The 21,417-nt window shown below is 39.9% G+C and overlaps 1 protein-coding gene across 9 annotated transcripts in view; it reads left to right on the forward strand.

The window, feature by feature from the left end:
* Positions 1–21,417, forward strand: part of tenm2 (teneurin transmembrane protein 2) — a 311,048-nt gene that overhangs the window by 92,952 nt on the left and 196,679 nt on the right. For 5 of the 9 annotated variants that reach the window (XM_036127097.1, XM_036127098.1, XM_036127104.1 and 2 more), the window contains exons 3-4: positions 17,608–17,652; positions 19,039–19,332. In XM_036127097.1, coding sequence (XP_035982990.1) covers positions 17,608–17,652; positions 19,039–19,332 — 339 coding nt within the window. The remainder of the gene's footprint in view (positions 1–17,607; positions 17,653–19,038; positions 19,333–21,417) is intronic. The other 4 variants (XM_036127099.1, XM_036127101.1, XM_036127103.1 and 1 more) reach the window with 1 other exon arrangement.

The following is a 21,417-nucleotide window of genomic DNA, read 5'->3' on the forward strand; positions in this document are numbered from 1 at the left end:
AAAAGTGTGGCATGTATGCATCCCTTTACTCTGATATTCCTAAATAAAACCAAGAGCACCCAACTGCCTTCAGAAGTCTTATTTAATCTTAGTACAGACACAGATGTGATGTGATGTCCTCAGAGTCGGAGAACAAATGGGAACAAGCATTATGAAGACTAAGGAACACAGCAGGCAGGTTAGGCCTGCTTATAAAATAATACCCCATGCTTTGGACATCTCATGAATCCTTGTTCGGAATATACTGTGAAACCGAAGGTCACTCAAAATGCAGGCCGGTGCATGGGAGCAATAATCAGAGTGGCAGCCAAGATGCCCATGGCAACTCTGGAGGAGCTGTAGAGATCCAGAGCTGAGGTTGAAACACCTGTGAAGAGGAAAAATTGGTGAATAGCACTTTATCAAGTGAGTGCGAGGAACCCAAAGCACTTTACACCACATTCACTCATTCACACATTTATTCACTCATCTAGTCACACGCTGACGGTGGTGAGCTACATTGTAGCCACTGCTGCCCTGGGGCAGACTGACAGCAGCGGGGCCACCATACAGTCAGTGCCACCGGGCCCTCTGACCACCGCCAGCAGGCAAAGTGGGTTCAGTGTCTTTCCCAAGGACAACAACAATTTAAAAAATAACTATTAGTTATGCACTCCACAAATTTGACCTTTATGAAAGAGCTGGAAACAAAAGAACATTCATGTTCGTGAACCAAAGCCCCGGCAAATACAAAGAAGAACGTGCCCAAATCACTGTGGTGAAAATCTAGCAGGGTGCTTTTCTTTAAGCAGGGAAAGGGATAACTGGTCAGAGAGGAGTGGAAGATGAATGGAGCTAAACACCGGGCAGTCTGCACGAACACCTGTTAGAGGCTCTACAAGACATACTTGCACTGAGCAAGGTGGTTCTGCAGAATATTGACTCACCGAGCCAATATACAAATGCATTTTAAAGTTTTATTTAGAAAAAGTTGTAAAAATGATGGACAATTTTTCCTTCTAATCTTTCAATTATTAGATTCTTCGTGTTGCTCTGTCACATAAAATCTGAATAACGTTCACTGAGGTTTGTGGTTGTAACATGACAAAATTTGACAGAGTAAAGACGGATTAGGGATATTTTGACAGCCACCTTTCATATCTAGGAAGATGACACGTTGGTCAGCAAAAAAGTTGATTTCTAGTATTTCAAGTGTTGCTGGAGTCTTCACTTCAGCTGACCTGGTGGTAAAAACAACTCAAAGTTTCTCTGTTCATAGGGAAGGAAATGATGAGGAAGTAATTATATTTTAACAATGGTCTGTTGATTATAGGCCAAGTGGGAAAAAATAAATTGATATTTAAAAACCAAATATACTGACTTAACAGCAGAATAAAAATGCTGAAAAGGTTATTGAAGTAAACTATATCTATTCTGAAGCAATTCAGTTATCCACATTACAATAAAGCCTTGTCTTACCTTATTCTTGTGAATATTATTCAGTATTGTGACCATTTATGATCCAAGTAATATCTTTATTGCAATATTCAACTAGAGCATAACAGCACGCACCACAAAAACTGCTCAGGGAACACCTCAGCAACACTTTAACATTTCTTTTAACGACAATAATGATAATAACACCAGTAATGGCAGGTTTTACTTGAAAGGACACCCAAGTGAGGAGAGAGAAAGGGCTGACTCCTTGCTGCCTGATTTTGTAACAGGATTCGTACCGGGGATGGCTTAAAGTCCCCTTAGCCAAACAGAATAGAAAATGCAAAGCCTAATCTAGAAAAGGAACCAAAGCTAGGATTTGGTTCTGCTACAAAGCAGCCCATAGAGCTCAAGAGCCTACCTCTGCAGTCATACCTTTACATTTCTGAGTACTTCGGTATGCTCCCCAGCGATGGTATACCTTTGCCTCTCAGCTAGCACCTATTCACACCTTTTCAATTACCTTGTAATTTAAGATATTATTACATTGCACAGGATCGCAAATATACGCCTTAATTTTACGCATTCATAATAAAATTCCTTCTCCCAAGCCGAAAGGGAAACATTAAACTTCTCCTATCAAATAAGAAAGACATATTGAAAAGAGACTCAGCTGATTAATTTTCAACATTTGCAGAGGCAATGTGTATTAGCATCCCTAACTCTAGCGTGCGCTTGTCTACGCCAAAACAATGTTTACTTTATATGGTGCGTTTGAGCTCATCACCATAGGGATGCAGTTTTGGCAAGCTGCTTCACAGCCTTTCTGTGCACAGCTGTGTATAAAACATCTAATATATGTTGACGTTATTGCTGTATCCTTTACATGGATACATGTTTTTTTTACACGTTTTTCAGTTGCTGTTTTTTTTTTTTCCATTGAATTGTTTGTAATGAATACTGAATATTTAGTATCTCACCTGTTGGAGACAAAGGTTAAAGGGCTGTGGTTAGAGGATTAAATTCACGTGTCAATTCTGTATCATTCTGTGTGGAATCGTGTCATTTCTGCCTTCTAATCTGATTGCATCTGAGTAAAAGCTGTTATTTCATTAACTGAGCATTTTTTCGCGGCACTATATATAATTATATTAACACCACTATAAACAATTGTTTTATATATAGGCATTACTTGATCCTATAGTTCTGTCCTTGATGCTGATCCAAGTCACTTAACAGTAGGCATTGGCTGATGAGTCCCTGTTTGATAGAAGGAAAAAAAATCAATGCCATATTGTTTATAAGCAGTAAAATGAATTGTCACAACTGCATTACATGGTCTATGTGGACTGCTATCCAATTTTCCTGACAGCAACAGATATTTGGTCTCAAGCAGAGCTTCTGTGTGTCAGCCTTAGTATGCTGCTACCAACACATGGTTAAAACAGCTGATGTATTGACCTGAAAACATACAGCTGACTTGATACTGCTAAGGTCCTCAGTAAGCTCAGACACGGCCCCTTGCTGACAGCGTTTTAATGCTGAGCAAACGGCTCAGTGCAAGGCTAATGCAAGCAAATTTACTTTAGAAATGACTCTGATGATTTGGGTTGTAACATTTCAGCACACTTCCATTTTATCATAGGTGGAGAAAATGTATAAGAAAAGTTGTTCTGCTTCATAAACGTGATGCTTTGCTCTGAACTTTATGGGATTTTATAACTAATGTTTCGATTAAGGTTTTTTTCGCTACCCTCGCTGGACAGCTGTTTTATCATGTCTTATTTGTGCAGAGCATGTAAAGCATGACATGATGCAGTGCGACAGTAAGCTTTCACCATCGTTTCTGTAAAATGGGTGAAAAAGATTTTCATAGCTATACACCATCATGCTATATACTATCTGACTTTTGTTTTTGCATCCCTGTGTTACGCATTCAATGCATTCAATAAACAGTATTGCCTTTGTGCATACAAGCTTAACATGTTTTTTTTTGGTTTGGACATGTCACAAAATTCTTCCTCATGAGCTCCCCTGGTCTCACATGCCATGTATACCCCCCATGTGATACCACTACAAAATTGACTCATGCCATCAAAAATAAAATTGCAAGGATATCATATTATAATGTAATATCATGCAACTCAATTCTCTCTTATTTGATTTAGGCTACGTTCAGTAGGCAAAGGAAGCCCAATTCAGATCTTTTCACACACAAACAAAAAAAAATGCAATTTGTGCCATTTCCATACGTGGTACCAAATTGGAGACGTATCATGTATTTTTCAAAGCATCCTCAGTCTGAACGGTTATGTCGCTTTTCATCAGGCTTTTACTTCGCTGTCCTGGCAGATGTCACCACAGCAGTAGCAGTCACGGCTCCACAAAGACCATTGTTAATAGCTGTGCTGTTTTTCTTCTTAATTTTCTTCTTGATGCTATGTTGTGGTCTCAATATTGTTGGCTCCCATTACTCAAAATTTTATACTAACACAGAGACGCCGTTATCCGGTATTCCGTTCTTTTTAAACAGAGCTTTATTGAACATTTCTAGTATCAATTACATCCGCCACTACTTCTGTAAATAGCGCGCTGCTGTGTGACGTCTTCTGTTATCTGCACAACCACGTCGCTACAAACCGTTTGGACTGAAGTCTGATTGTGGTCATAAATAATTAGTAGTATGAATGACCACAAAAAAAATAAAAAAAAAATAAAATCTGATTTCAGCAAAAATCAGAATTGAGCATCAAGACCTGTTGTGTGAATATTGCCTGAGATTCAGTAACCTCATGCTTGAAACTGAAACTGATATGTTGACCTACTTCCTGATTACTTTAGCTAATATTGTCCGATCATTTTCGGGTCTTTATAGAACGTTGACATTTTTTTTTTCATCATGGTAAGTTCATCCTAAAATATGGGGGGAATAAAAAAAATACAACACAGTGACATCATTGCAACAGCTATGTACTCTCTTTTGATGTAACAGAATGCTGTGAATTTTTAGCCTGGCCAGTCAGACTGATTTACATCGTATACACACATATAGGTCTGGAAAGCCGGTCGGTAGAGCCCGATTTCAAAGGCGTGACTAACAGGGTCAGCGGAAATCCAATCAGAATACAGATGTGACGCAAACACCAAGCAACACGCTCTGTTTTAGCCCTCAGAGCCGCTAGTTGTTGAGCTTATATATTCAGCTCATTCAGTACATAATAAAGGGCATCGTTAAATCATTGCTCCGTTTTCGGCCGCCATTTTGACTGTTGTGGTTACAGAAAACCGCTGCTGCATTATGGGTAAAGAGTGATGCATCGTAAACTCCCGCCTCTCGCGATCCTAATGCACATACAGCATGCAGAACAGGAGCGTATCAAAAGCACAACACACATTTCAAAGAGGCTTGATGTTGCACAAAATCCTGTTCATTGCTAAGGTTTAGACATGCACAACATGTGTTTTCAGTTTGCAAGCATCCACCCATCAATCTAGCATCTGTACCCACTCCTCCATGCAGGGACGCGGTTGTCCTGGCGCCCAATCTCCAGCAGTCATTGGAGGAGAGGCAGAGTACATCCCGGACAGGACCATTCCATCACATGGCTACACGGAGACACAAAGAGCACACACACACACAGACAGACACACACACACACACATACGCAAGTTGGAGAGAACAATAACCTAACAGCCATGTTTTGAAATTTGGGAGGAAAGCACAAAACATTGTGACAGCAACAGTTTTCCAAGTTTTACACGGCAAAATAGCCTGCGAGTGGGGGGGGAGAATTGTCTGGTAAAACATTGCCGTGCAGGATTTCAAGCAAAAATACATTACAACAACAGTTATTATTACCTTAGGATTTTTAATACTAATAATTTGAAAATGCTTTGATCAGGACCCTAAGCTGGTACGTAGGAGTAGATTGTTGATTCTAATTATATATGAATTTTCTCAGAGTACCTGTCTGCCTAGCACATAAGGGCACATTGTATTGTAATCAGTCAGATGTTTCAGAGTTAGACGGCTTTCATTTTGAGTCAGCAACGATGTTCCCAATTATGTGTTTGCCACAAGTTTGCTGATTGGTTGAGAAAACAATGAAAAAAGCTGTCTTACACGTAACTGACAATATAAAGAATGCATGAATTGCTAGAATGTTTGATAATGCAGATTTGCTCTCGGGTGAAACATGTTAGAAGTAGTTTGTACGTTTGAGTCCCTCATAACAATTGCCCTCTGATTCTCCAAACTGTGATTGCTCCGACAGATGTCACCTACAGTTAAGGCGTGCACCGCTCATAAGTACTCCACACAACACTGCTTCGAAAAAGAACAATTCCTTTAACCTATGCCTCTACGTAACATCCATTTAAGTCGAGATCGGTATGCTTTTTTCACACATTATCTTGAAGCTTTCATGAAATCCAGTGTTTTCTCTTATTTATACTTGTCGCAACCCTCTTCAGTTTGGATGCTGTCTGCGTTTGTTCGCCTCTCTGAATCTTCCCTTGAAAAAAGGTGTTAAGCACTAAGAAGGGGGTTCATCCGTCTTTCCTTTGCCGTCTTATGATCCTTCCTTTTGTCATCAGCTTGAATCACTCTCCATTTCGCTCACCTTTTCTGCCCTTATCAACCGAAGGGAAAGTACATTTTTATCATTATCTCGCAGTGTAGCACAGCAGCAGACTGCCAAACTGAACTGTAAAACATTTGTCATTGCTTTGATGCAAAATAAAGTCAGTATCTAAGTCTTTACAGAGATGCGAATTTGCCAGCTGGCGGCAATTGTTTCTGAACAGAATCTTCATCCTGTTTGATACGTTTACAAGATGTCTAATTGCATTCATTATAAAGGATGTTGATGGAAAGAAAATAGTCTTTTCAGACTCTGGGAGGAGCCTGTATCATCACCCCAGTAGATATTTAGCATCCTCCTTCAAACCAACGGAGTACATTTGTTTGAAATTTTGAAAGAAAGAGATAATGTCCCTTTTTTTATCACGGTTCCACAATGCATTGTGGTGACTCGTAACATTTAAATGTCGTGTATATTGTGGATTCAGATTATGCTTCAGTTTATAGCATAGTGTTTCACGATGACGGGACAGGTTCAAGGACGGCCGTAGCTAGCGCCTTGCGACCAAAGATAGCCTGCAATCAGTGTCTGAAAGTGTCAGATATGTAGAATAAATATCTCACTGTGTGACAGCTGCTGTGACCCGAGTCTACCAAACAGAGCCGTCACAGAGGCTCCACGGGTTCTGGAGGGCGCTGCCCCACGAATGATGAAGCAAAGGAATAAGTTATGGTTTTCTCCTGTCAGGAACAGCCTGTCCTGTTTGCTCCGATCAGAGCAAACATACCAGCGCTCAGAGCGTTGACCAATGCCGTAAACAGGTGCATCTTCATTGGATTACATATCAGTCACAACGTCTTTCATTGTTGTTCTCCTAATGTGCCAGCCTATATGGCAGCTTTTTCTTCGTCTTGGATATTTTATTTCATTTTGCGCCTGCATCAGACTTTGATGGGCTGAATAGGGACATTTTGCCGAACTTACTTTATCTTTATTATTATTTATGGAAGAACATTGAAGTTTGATTAAAAAGATTAATCCAAAGACCAGTTCTTTGTTACTGGACTGTTTTTTTTTTATTAAACCTATTGATTGTGGTTTTGTTTTGGAAGGATTTGGGATTGAAAGGTCCAGCATGCGGCTTTTGTTTGATTGTATTAAATACAGTCAGTGCTGTAGACGGATGGCATAGGCTGGCTTGGTGCACGCTGACAAAGTTGCTTATTGTTGGACATTATAAGTCATTTAGTAGTAAACCAATCATACGATGTACACACATAAAACGTTGTCGACGTTGTACCAAACGATTATTAAATCCATGTCCCACAGTCTCTCATGGTGTACTCATATACCGTAAGATTGCTAAAATCGCATAGCCTAAGCAGGCCATTAGACTGCGGTCTCTTTCTGAAGAGTATCTGTGAGCTCTACTCTAAAAAGTTTAAATCCATGACTTTTTAATCACTTTTTTCCAATAAGGAAGGCAAACTCATACAATGTTAAAGAAATTTCAAATAAATCAGTACGCTTCAAAAACCATAGTTCATGTTGGAATAATCTTGGAACCAAGAGTGAGAGCAAGGTTTGGTGCCCATTCGTGGTGACTTTAACTTTTCTACTTTGTTTTCTGTAACGGTTATGATAACGCACCATACCTTCCGAACCCAGACTTTACCGTGCACTAAAAGTAGATTAAAGCCTAAACACATGATTTTGTGACCTCCCTTTAATCTGCAGATGAGGGTCATTCTGCGCATGTCTCAGAAATCAGCCGTGGGGTTAGATGAAGGAAGAGCTAAGAGCTATACTTTATGATCACTGTCATACTGGAATCTGAAACTGCCTACTGGAAAGGATCTCAAGGCACTTGGCTGACATAATGCTTTAAGCATATAACTTGAAGAACCTCAATCTGACCAAATGAATCGACCCCAATATCATAACACCGCTCCCACAGGTGTATATAATACCCACTAAGCAGGATAGGTAACGCTTTTGTTAACCTTATGCTCCCATCTCAGTGGAACAGGGTAAGTCTGAATTAATCTAACCTCATGTTCTTTTTTTTACGTCCATCTATGAAGTCCCTGGCAAATCAAAGTCTTTCTTTTTTCAATTAGCCCCACTGATAAGTGGTTTTCTCAGTGGTAATACCTTGACTTTTCTGTGCTAGTGTGGAAGCTCTAACGTTACCTATTAAACATCGCTATGAGTTCTAACATTTGCCTTGGTTTCTTCTCCTCCAGTTAGACTCTCTTATTCCATAGTGTTAAGTTTGACCAGATTTCTTTCACACTTCTAACCCTTGTTTTATTACTATGTTTAGCTGTTCATACCTCAGTTTTATTCGTTTTTTACAGACACCATAGGTTGTTTTTTTTCTTCTCTGTTTGCCCGATGCAGATCAATAATTTGACCTTTGTGAGACAGAGCAGCATGTTTTCCCTGGCTACGAAACGTGTGTTCTAACAAGGAATAAAAAGCTACCCATTGAATTACTTAAGTTTAAATAACTTCTTGGCATCTGAAACATAATAATCACCGCTGTTCTTTTCCAACGGGAGGCTATTGCCTATTTGCTTCGTTAAATATAGACTGTGACCTTTTTGGCCAGGCAGTGTAAATAGAAATTCTTTTGGATATTGAGTGATAAAATAAGATTGATGTAAGGCTACTTGATTAGATTGCAGGAGGATTTTGCAAGGGTCGGCATGATTTACATAAGATTGTTTAGCTTCTCCCCAGGAACAAAGTATGTAACATAAGGTGATGTCAATTTTGCATATGTTTGTTGATAAAAAGATTTGCAAAGAAAAAAAAATTGGTAGCGATCAGTAATATCTATAAACCTGTTTTCTTCCTAAGCATCCAGTTTCTGTCTTATATGATCCCAAAGGCATTGCAGATTTATTTTTGAAATATTTTAAGTGCAAATTAAATGGGAGATTAAACATTTCATAGGATACAGATAATTGTCACATTACAAACACTAACCTATGCTATACCTATATCCTACTGAGAATATGGGCAATAGACCTACACAAGGAAGTAGCCAGTTGTAAAAAGGAAGGAAATGATATGTGGTTTTCCAAATGCTTTGCCATCAAAAATTTCCCATGTATATTCAGTTAACAGTGCCTTCAAGATGAATTCTTGTGTTGTTTGTGCGCTCACAAACACGAGAATCCATTTTGTACCATTTCCCGCTTCAACTGTTTGGGCCAGAACCAAAGTCAGTTAAGGCCAATCACGTTGCAGTATTATAGTTTAAGGCGGGACCTACCAGCTGTGACAAAAGCAAGCGCTGACGAGCTCACAGCCAAACCAAACTAAAAATGGCAGCGCAGAAGGACGCACGCATAGCTGCTGCTATCACATGTTTAGCCAGAATCCATTATTTCTTCTTTGATAGTAGAACAGCAGGAAGTGCCTTGACTAGCTTACCTTCCTGTGGTTTCTCATGATGCGTGCTGCTTACGTTTTGATTTGATACCCTGATTGGCTAAAACCAACTTTTGGTACGCGGGCACTAGGTGTTGCTTCGCCCAATCAGCCCAGAAAGCTCTGCTGAATGTCCTGCATTTCCCTGAACATAGAATGCAACATATTATCAATCTGGCTGGCCAGGTTAGCATTCAGTCCCCCTAACTGTGATAACAAAATCAAAGGAACGTATCAGATTTAAACATACATATTGTCAAGTGTAATGTGTTAATATACATTCATAAATGGGGTATGTCGTGTTGACAATTATTTCTACCCATCTGAAACAATTAATGGAAAAGTCTGTACCTGGTCATTCAGTAATCACACCCTTATTATATTTGTTAACCAACGTACTGCATGTTTCCACTGGTATTTTGATGACTTGTCTCCGATAATGAGTGCTAACACTGAAAGCCATCGCCCTAATCTTTAGCTCCTTCCACAGTCTCTGTCACACTCAGAGTCTCTGTCACACTCCAGAAGTTAGAATATCAGTCAAATTAAAAGATTATTTCAAATCTAAATCTGCCAATGATACAAAGAACTTTGGGTTTAACTCTATACGGTACAGCCAAAAAAGGGTTTTCCATCTAAATTGACAAGTCGGGCTATGATAAGCAGCCAAAAGGCTCAAGGTAAATCTGGAGCAGCTGCAGAGATCCACAGGTAAGATGTTAGAATCTTCTGACAGGAAAGTTTTAGCCCTGCGCTCCACAGAGTGGTAAGACGAGTGTTGAGAAAGCAGAAGTCCTGTTTGCAGTTTGCAGCAGGGCCTGTAAAGGTTGGTTCACACGGCAGGATTTTAAAATAGTCGGACTATTTTCAAAGCCTGAGAGACACCACACGTAACAATAAAAATGCTTAAATAAACCAGGTTTGCTCGTTTTGTGGTGTCTGGTAAGACAGCGAGCACAACACACAACACACGAACAGATTTCACCCGGGATCATTCAGATATCAGCCGGGAAATCTTGCTAAACCTCTCATGATCAAAGCGTGAGTTTGCTGAGCAAATAAACATTGACAACCAGGAAGAATAATGGCGATAGTTTGTAGACAAATTTTAACAGAGAAAAAAAAGTTAGAAAAAAAAGAAAAGTCGCTGGTTAAAGAAGCGAAGATAACGCAGCCGGGGGTCTCTACACTTGCTGCACTATGAAACTGCAAAATTCACAAAAAGAAACACTAACCAGAATTCAAATGCAATTTTCAGATTGTAAAAAAAAAAAAAAGATAAGCCAACCATAGATCTGTTTCCTTCTATGTCAAAATGATGTGCTACTTTTTGATGGTGAATCAGATAAAATCCCAATTACAGAAAAATGGAACAAAGTTCAAGGGGTTTGAAATACTGTTGAAAGGTGCCTAACACTTAAACAGAAAGTTAGTTTCAAAACTTTCCCCCAAACCGTTCCCCAAATTGTCATCGTTATTTCCCTCCTTCCCTTTTGTGTCCTTTCCCTTGTGTGAGTAAAAAAAATAAATTAACTTCTCCTTTTTATGGTTCCTATAATGGAAAGAAATATATATGTGTATTTCATGGGTTCAAAACACACATAAAAGGACAACACGAAGGAAAAGTTCCTCTATATTACGAATACTAAAGTGCAGCGCAGATTAATTCTGAATTGGACGCAAATGAAAATGGAAAATATTAAAAAATGACGCATTTTGACAGCTATTAGGCACGGATTTCAGCATTTCCTTCGCTGGGACAAAGAAAATAAGGCTTTTACTGTTATTAGCCGTAATTTTGGTTATTTCAGGGTTTTGCAGGAAAGCCCACTGTGCACAGTAGCATTTGCTTCCTGATTGTGATGCATGCTCCACCAAGGTGCAAATCAGTTCACTAGTCTCAGCACTTAAGTTCAAATCAGAACTTGTTCTGAGCAAGCACTCCCATGAATGTTAAAAATGACATGTCCGAGGGTGGCCTTGACTATAAGCTATTGGATCTGGAAAAAGCAACATAATTGCAGGCAATGAAATCCACAAGTTCTGCTCGCTTTACATCCTCTACAGAATTACTCAGTGGGGTGAGAGAAAGTCAACCAGCATAATGCAGAGTCCTGCTGCCTATACTTTTCCTGTCAAACTGCTAACAAGCACAAATGATTTTTTAATGATAGGCCCCTCTATCCCTCAAAGCTGTCTACTCACAAGCGGTTGTACTCGTACTCACTCGTTGCACACATTCACTCCCACACACGTACATAATGAATTTTTAGCAAGGGAAGGACATTTGGTTTAATAGCTATCAGCCGCTGCTATACCCACACATGCTGCTGCATAGGTGTAAGTTCCAACAAGATGCTTCTTTTTTCCCTCGCGTCGCTTATTTCTCTGAGATAAGCGCGTGATACATGAATACTCCAAACGATGATGTGTCCCAGGCTCAGTGCTGAGGAGAGAAGTAACATTTTGTGGCTATGCATGTCCTCGAAAGGTAAATAAACATAAATACAAGACTCATAACTACCGGCGTGTCCTCTACATAGCAGAAATACAAAAGGATTGTGATCTCTGCGTACTACATAACTCTTCAAAGTACTTAGGTAGATGATCTATTAGTCTGGGGGACTAGCAGATTGCAGAGCATTGCACTGTGGCTCATAATGTCGCTAAAACGTTGCTATTGCTTGATTAAAACTGAGAAAGAGTAAAATGTTCATTTGAGCCAGTATAAGGGGGAGTCATGTTTGAACAGGAAAATTATGCTTTAATCTTATGATGGTTCTCCTAAACCTTTGTCTGACCATTCTGCGTTTGTATCCCCGTGCTGCAATGAAGAGTGACTTTAGACAATGCAATATAAATTTATATATATATATATATATATATATATATATATATATATATATATATATATATATATATATATATATATATAATACAATGAAAAACTAAATAAAGACTTGCACTGCGTTCTTACTAAAGGCAAATAACAGTGACATGGGAAATTCAGATTTTTTCTGTTTTTTTGGGGTTTTTTCACTCTTAAATATCCCAGACATGGGCGCGCAACAATTATGTGTGAAGGGGACATGTCCCCCCCCCCCCCCCACACACACACACACACACACACACACATTTCAAATGCTTCTGACGCCACTGGTTTCAGATCACCATATAAAAATATAGTATCACACAAAGACGACCCAAGTAAATACAAAAAGCTGTTCCTTAATTGATTATTCTTACTCTATCCAGTCAATGTGGGCCGTTATATATTTAATGTTTTACTGTTTTGTTTTTTTTTTTTGTTTTTTTTGTTTTGGGGTTTTTTGCATTTTCAGTTAAACACCAAACAGTTTCCAACACCGCAGCGCCTTCTTGGTCCGAAGGGCAAGCGGATTGTTACCAGTTGCTCTCTAAAAAAAGGACTGGCAAAGTACTGCGTTTTATATCGTACGCCCAGATGTGCTGCTGGGTGGCTCCGTTTTTAAGTGTTTCGTCTTTTCATTCTACAGTTATCCTGTGCAATAAAGATTCTCCTATTAAATCTCCCCTTGTTGCCATCTTCAGGGTCACTGTAGGATGCTAATCAGTGCTAGCTAATTGTTAGAATATACTGTTGCCATTAAAAGCGTTCACTGGCTAAAAACCAAAAGTACGATAAAAATATTTCTTGTGCGGCAAGTGTGCTCTGATTTGGGACAATGCCCTGGGTTTACTAACAGGGACGCAGAGAACCCAGGGTGAACCAAACTCTCCCTGGAGACCTTTGATAAGAATGTCTATTAGTGGATTTTTAAAAAAAAAAACAGGACAAAACTACTCTGGGCACACCATTTTCTCAAGATGGATGAAAACATGCTCAAATTACAAATCAAATCATAGACATGAAACTTGTTGATTATTTTAATCATTTACACAAAAGATGCTGAAGAGTAAAACAAAGTACTATTATACCGGATTCCACCGATCACCCTCAGCGCCTAATTGCTTGAAGGCCCTCTCAAATTGCCACTGTCTTTTCCAAATGATCGCGAGCAAAGCAGGAGCTCAGCTAACAGAAAGAAGAAAGTCTCTGCAGGCAGGCACAAGCAAAACTCCTGATGTTTTCCTAACTAACGCAACTTTTCTTTACTACAAAGCGTGACTACCTGAACACCTACAGTTTATTCTTAGCACGATGAAGGTTACCTATTTCAACTCAAACCAAATAATTTGTGAAGGCTGGCACTTTTTTTAACAAGTCATACATCCCTGTTCTAATCAACACATTTGCTGTAGCCTTCATGTGCTCAGTTTTTTTTTTTTTTTTCTGTGTGGCTTTCTTAGTTACTATTCAGGTTCAAAGGGATTTCAACCTGAATACAATTTTTCTAATTCTAATTTTCTAAAAACAATTTTGTGTTACGTTCTTTTTCAAGAGAACTTTCTAGATGGTTTATTTATTTATGTATTTATTACATGTTTTTAAATCTTTTGCCCCCCTAATTGTTTCTTAAAGATTAAGAAACATTTAGGGGGTTCAAGCAGAACAAATGTTAAAGATATCCCTCTATCTCAGAATCAGCAATTACTCAATTAAAGATATGACACTAATTATGATAACTTATTTCCTTGTTAAAGGTCAGATTTTTTATCTTTTCCACATACGCACTTCATATGACCTGAGGATTTAATTTACTCATCAGGGGGGTGTTAATGCTAATCATTATTAAGCCCTTTTACTCTTATTAGATTATGAGATTCCCTGACATTTCATTGAGAAAATGATAGGGGAAGCCAATGCATCAGGACCACACTAAACCAAAAGTAATCATCTATAAATGGGCGGGACATTTAATCTCTTTGCACACTATGGATCATTCGTGTCCAGTGGACAATCCAGTAGACAACATGTGACTCACTTAACAGAAGATCAATGGATCAGTCTTTGAGTACCAGGAGAAAAAAACCTGATCACAGAGCAAGAGGAAATTACTAAATAAAGAACAGGAGAATCAGCCGCAAGAAAAAAAAAATCTGTTTTATGCTTTCAGAGGGTGAGTATTTTCTATAAATCACAACCAGAGTAAGACAACGTTCTTGAAAGCTTTTGAGATTATGAGCAGCTGTTATACGGATCCATTCCTTATCCTACACTTTTGGAGCTTCAACAGCGTAGGTTCCATCACCTCTACTCTTCTGATTGGACTTTGAACCATGTAAGACCAACCGGTCGTTTGACGTTCTTGTGTATGTATGGCGTTGTATGAGATCCTTTAAATATGGCGGGACACTGCCATTATTCTAAATCAATAGCAACATTTTAGTCTAAATCCTGTAATAAACAATGAAGTGTAGCCAGTATGGAGTTATAGGTTCCTGTTTTATTGTTATCGAGGAGCTGATTTCATTTTCCAGCAGGACCTGGCACCTGCCCACAATGCCAAAGGTACCAAAAGCTGGTTTGGTGACCATGGTGTTCTTGTTCTTGATTAACCAGCAACCTTGCCTGATCTGAACACTATTCTGAATAGTATTCGGATCAGGCAAGGTTGCTGGTTAATCAAGAACAAGAAAGATGAGAGACACCAGACCCAACAATGCAGATCACCCCAAGGCTGCTACATGTAAACAACATGTAACAACAACATGTAACAACTTATCTTCCACTACACTTCTGCAGAACCACAGGATGTTCGCCCCCATGCCATGCCGTGTTTATGCAGTCATTCATGAAAAAAGAAAGTATTGAGTGCATAGAAAGGAACATACTTTGTAGAAGCTTAATATCTCAGTTTGAAATATCCTTTTTATTTCATTAATCTTATGTAATATAGACTCCGTTTTGGGTTTTCATTTTCTGTCAGCCCTAATCATCAAAAATACAAGAAATAAACGTTTGAAGTAATGCAATTTGTGTAATTCACATTATTTAGATTTGCATTTTTAAAAATGAATGACAAAAAATATTAACAATTTTCACGATAATGCCATTTTTTGGAGATGTACTTGTACATACAGTCATATATGATCATGTTTATACCGCAGTACAGTCAAATTCAGTTGGTCACATAATGCCAATTGATAAAACATTATCTGTCAAAGGAACCTCAGCTGACTTCATCAGGACCCCCCTATTCAATAAGACAAAACCCAGCAGAACCAGCAGCAAGGTCGTTTTTTTTTTTCATGGCTTGGGGTTGAGAGGACATAAAGCAGACTGAAAAAATACAGTAGGGCTGATCTAGGAGTACGTTGAACGAGCATACACAGATATACAGATACGGATAGCTCCATTATTGGCCTTATCTTGAAGAGAAACAGTCAAACAGAGAAGCTATATCTACTAGACGATAAACAAAGGGATGAAGGGGAAAAAAATGAGTACACAGAGTTAATGGCACTTATAGCATCATAATTGTCTTCATCCAGGAGAAAAAAAAACAGTCAAACAGAAAAGCTTTAAGAAAATAGTACTTTTTATGGGATGAAAAATAAAGTGAGACAGTTAATGGCAGAAATGGCTAATTAACTGCTGTTGTCCTGGAAAGGGTGATAGAAATGTAAGGGGACAACAACAGGTCAGAAATGCACCTCCAAGGACTGCTGCAAAGCTCCAAAATGGTCAACAGGTGCTGTCTTCCTCCAGGATCACCTTACCACCAAGATTCCTAGAAAAATTATGCAAAGACATCCCCTAAACGCTAAGGCAAACATTTAAAGCCATCCTGTTTTAGACCTCACAGTAACTCAGTGTTCAACCACAAATATGTATCGCTTAAAAGGCAACTAAAGTACCACGAGGGTTTAAAAGATAGAATTTGAACACATACAGTATGTGACTGTGAAGTGATCTGATTAGAATGCAAAGCCGCACGCTGCCCTCTACATCTGTCATAATATCGTCTAACAAACATGCAATTGGTTTTCTATTTGTAGCATAACTAAGATAGATTTTTGTGCCTGCCACAACCCCTCTCATGAATCCATCTTTCTTTGAGTAGATGGGATGTTGTCCTGTGTCTACAGCACACGCTGCTAAGGGGAGAATGCTTTTTTTTACATGTGTAATCACTGGGATGTTAGTTCTACAGAAGAAATTCATTTGGGATGGAAGGGTAGAATCATGCGGCAACCCGTACAAACACACGCACACCGACACCCTAAAACAAAAAATGGCTTCCTGGGGCTGTTTAACATCCGCATAGACTAGCTGTGTTTGTTTAGCTGTACATGTAACTGAATGAAAAAGTCTTTATAAAGACAAGAGAAGCAGCGATCAGAGACTGGTGGCCAGCTCCTCCAATTTCAGACAATTTTGATTTCTCTTCAAAAACTATACTTAATAGGATTTTAAATTTTTCATAGCCTTGTTACCATTATCAATAATTAATCACTTATCCGAGAAGCAGAAGCACGGAGCATGCAAAAAAAACAAAAAAAAAAAAGAGCTTTGGTGATATTTTAAAAACACAACTTCATTAGTTGACATTTATATTTATTAAGCATATTTTATTACCAATCAGTATGATTAGAGCAGTTAGCATCGCTTAATGCAAGCATTAGAGTGTTACTTTAACTGTGAGATTTTTCAAAAGGCTGCCAACATTTCGGCATGCAGCATTTTCTATTACAGAAAGAGGCTGAATGCTGAGGAGGATGCAGCAAAGCAACTTAGCTGACTTTGTTGTAACCATTTAAAGGCTGACACAGGTAATTCTCAGGAAACTTAACATTTTTAAAAATGAAAATCCTTTTTGGTTGCTTTAAAAAACAAAAAAAACAAACATCATGCTTTCAAATTTTTCTTTGTATTGTAATGGAACAGGCATTTTCCTCTTGTGTTCTGCATTTTTATATTGGATGTGTCAAATATATTCAGTTGTACATTGTAAATTGTATGTGTCAGAAATATTTTTTATCAAAAATGATACATTTGGAGTTACAGGGTTAAATACCTTATTGACACTGAAAAGCTCACTTTTTAGTCCTATTTTCTCTGGATCAACTTCCATACTGAAAATGTGTTGGTGTCGGTGAAACATGGCGGTGCTGACGTTTGACACATTTACTAAAAAATCCAATTTCTCATTGCATCTCTGATCCTAATTGTGAATGTAGAGTAGTTTGGTTCAAGATGATTTGTCAACTGATTTTAAAGCATCCATGTTTTCTACTCTCTCAGGCATCCTGGAGTTCTCTCCTGTCCTTCTTCGATACCTTATGTCAGGTATGGGCTATAGTTGACTGTAGTTAGATACTGTAGTGCAGTGTCCCACTCTTATCGTGTAGTAAACAACCCTCCTTTTGTCATCAATGGTGATAAGTGGGAGGAACAGACGACAAAGAAGCAAAGAAAAGGAGAAATTGTAATATTCCCTCATGCCTCGCGATGCTTGGACGCCCTTGCACTGTAGCTATTTGGAAGCTTGGCAAGCTGCAGCGTATTAACTGTTTCCACCTGTGGAGCTATTCACTCGTCTCTGCTCTCTAGTCTGGTCCATCTGTTTGTCTGAGTAGAAGTAAAGGGCCTTTCACCGGCTCCCTGGCTAAGTTTCCCTTTCAGCTCCCACTTTCGGCACACAACACAGAAGTTTCGGTGAAGGGGAGCCGCGATGATCCAGGAGACGATATTCATCTCTTTTGATTCCTCTCTTTCGCTGATTGCGTCCGCACGCCCGATGAGTCACCGTTAACTGAGTTGCACAGCTGTGTGATCCCCCGGTGCAGGGAATCACACTGCGCGCCTCCACAATGGCAACCACTCTTCATTCGCCTCTTCCTTCGCTCTCCCTCACAAACTGCTAATGAAGTCAATCACAACTGCTTTTCCCCTGATCCTTTTACCCCGACAGCTGATGGTGTACGATTGCATCCACAATACTCTTTTAATTAGTATGGAGAATAAATTGGTTGAGCAGGCCTTTTTTCTTAATTGCTTTTTCCTCAGCTTGGATTTAATTGGGCTCCAGTGCTGTTTATTGATCTACTTTGATGGGCTTTAATTTGGATAATTTTATATATTTATTTTGGATGTGACAAGCCAGAGGGGGAGAGAGCGCTGGGCTTGGGGAACTCGCACTGCAGCGGACCGCGGCGTACTCAGTGAGCCCGGGGTCCGGTGTGTGATGGCAGCTAGGTGGGGGGATGATCAAGTCCAGGAGAAAACTAAGGCAGCTCCACTACAGTCTGAGAAAACTCAAGTGAACAGCTCTTTGATCTCACATCAACAGCTCATAAAAGCCAGTGTGGCTCAGTAAAGTGGGGGAAGCAGGTTTTCAAAGCCAGCCATAACAGGCCTGCAGGCCAACACACATTTCTTCCAGCAGCTAGCTTGAATTTTGTGCCTGATTCATGCTGCGTCATCTCTCCCCCCCCTGCCTGCCACAACAAAGCCCAATTTTCTTCCTCCGCCTCCATGGTTTCATAATTAGTGTGCTTCTCTGCGTGTGATTGTGGGTTTGTTTTTTTGTTGTTTTTTTTTTTTTTTAGATATGCGCGTGCATTTGCTTTTATGAAGACTTGTTTGTGCAGTAATTGTACAACACTAACGTGCATCGCTCTTTGTAATCCATGTTTTTTTTTTCTGACGCTGCTTTCTCCGCCCTTCTCACAGGGGGTAACTTCACCCTGGCTGAGTTGGGAGTTTGCGAGCAGACTCCCCCTCCGCATCCCGCTGCTGTTCCCTACTGTCCCGACCTGGGCCTCCTCCAGAGGGGGTACTCGCTCAGTGCCGGCTCAGACGCAGACTCGGACCCGGAGGGGCCTTTGTCTCCGGAGCGAGCCATACAGCTGTGGGCCGGACGCGCGGGTGTGAAATCCCGCCGCAGCTCAGGCGTGTCCAGCCGCGAGAACTCGGCGCTCACCCTCACCGACTCCGAGAATGACAACAAGTCCGATGACGAGTCAGGTAAGGAAAGAAACCATGGGTCCAATTCAGCGTCACTTTAAAAGAAAGACAAGAGAACGGTCTGTAAAAGGAATGCGTACGTGTTGAGATCATGACAGAAAACCGATATATTGATTGTTTGAATCTGTTCATGATCCAAGGAACATTAGTTGGAATCCCCCCAAGAGAGCCATCCTTTTCTGGATCAATAGTAAACGCTCAACCTGGACTGAACCTTTTAAAATCACTTGTTTGCTGATTTCTCAACACATATCTGTCGCTGTATATTGAAACAAAGGAGAGTCACGGACGGGAATGGGTGATTTCACAAAGATTTGCACTGACAGAGCTTGTAGACTGTTTTATTTCTAATGACTGTTGTTTCGTCTGCTGATGGCCACAATGCAGAATGCCACAATGCCAAGCATTGCTTGTTTATCCATGGTCTCTGACCTGTATTTTTGTTTTTAGCAGCATCTGCCTTGCAAAAGTAACTAAGCTTGTTGAGATTTTTCACATTTTGTCATGTTAGAAACACAAACCTAGATGCATTTAACTCAGCTTGTGGCCCCAACACAAAATCAATGTGATGTGAAGGGGAAGAAAAGCGGTACTTAAGTTTTCAAAACCCTTTCTATCTTACTCATAATTAGGTATGGAGTGGACGTGTTCACCTTGAACATTGCAATGCAGGCGTGGCTTTATGTTTTGGTCAGTCCTAGTGAAAGATACCTCCATCCCAGAGTATCTTCCAGGATTTTCCTGAATTCTACCTGTTCATCTTCCAGATATGTCTGACCATCTCCCTCCTTCATAAAAGCATTATTCACTGATCAATTCAGAGCACAATGCTGCCACCACCATCTTTCACGACGAGGAAGGTGTAGTCAGAGTGATGTACTGTGGTGATTTTTTATCACACAGCATTTCCTATGCTGGCCGGGAAAATTACTATTTAGTCTCATCTGACCAGAGTATTTCCTTCCAGGTTTGCTGAGTTCCTTACGGTGCTTGTAGGAACTGAACTTCTCGTGGCTTTCTACTTGCAACTAAAGACCAGATTTGTTGAGTGCACAAGTAACAGATGTCCTCTCAAGAGATTCTCCCACTGCAGGCTTCCACATATCTCTCCAGCTCTTCCAGAACCACCACGGGCGTCTTGATCCTTCTGTCGTTATTATTTTTTTTTTCTTTACTTGGCCTCTCAGTTTAGGTGAAGGACCGTGTCTTGGTATGTTTGCAGTTGCGCCCATACTCCACGTTCAGATGTTTATGCTTTCAACTTCTCCTCAACTTTGTCCCTGATCTGTCTGATCTGTTCTTTGGTATTATCGATTCTTCACAGATCAGCTACATTTATGACGAGATTGCATTGCACACGGGTGGATAATATTCATTATTTCCTTGTTTGTAAATAGAAACCTTTCTCCTTTCACTTCATAATAATGCGCTACTTTATATCTGCCACATGTAATCCTAATAAAACACATTGAGGTTGTAACAAACAAAATATGGAAAGGTTCAGGGAGTATATATACTTCTGCGAGGCGCTGTATATCAATAGTCATGTGTTACCAGCTAATATAGTGCTGAAAAGGTTTTTTTTTCTCTTAACATAGATATGAATTACTGCAGATGTAGACTGAAAGTGTGAGGTATCCAGGGAAATCTCCTTCCTCTGGCAACTTTGTTTATTACCAACTTCCCACTTCCTCGTTAATCCCGACGCAGTCGTAAACCTGTGCACCAGCTCCACAGAAGTGTCAATGGAGGTTAATGAAAAGTGGATGAAAGGAAGAGCAACAGTCTAATTAATTGACTCCTCGGCTGGCGCACGCATCAGATTTGGATCAACCTCCGTTGGACGGCGGCCTCAGAAACAACTTCTGTTGACTGATCAAACTACTCAACACCTATTAAACACGTCAAGAAACACCTTCCCTGAGACGCGCCTCTCATCCAACCAACCGATAATTGCTTTGTGGTTAATTACCGAGCTAATCTCGTAGCCGCAGATATCAGCTGCAGACGCCGGTCTCGCTTTCTTTGTCTCAGGGCCACGAGAACGCCACTCTGTTGCCGACATTCGCAGACCTTGTAAAATTA

This window comes from Fundulus heteroclitus, chromosome 23, assembly GCF_011125445.2.
Source record: "Fundulus heteroclitus isolate FHET01 chromosome 23, MU-UCD_Fhet_4.1, whole genome shotgun sequence".
Classification (NCBI taxonomy): domain Eukaryota; kingdom Metazoa; phylum Chordata; class Actinopteri; order Cyprinodontiformes; family Fundulidae; genus Fundulus; species Fundulus heteroclitus.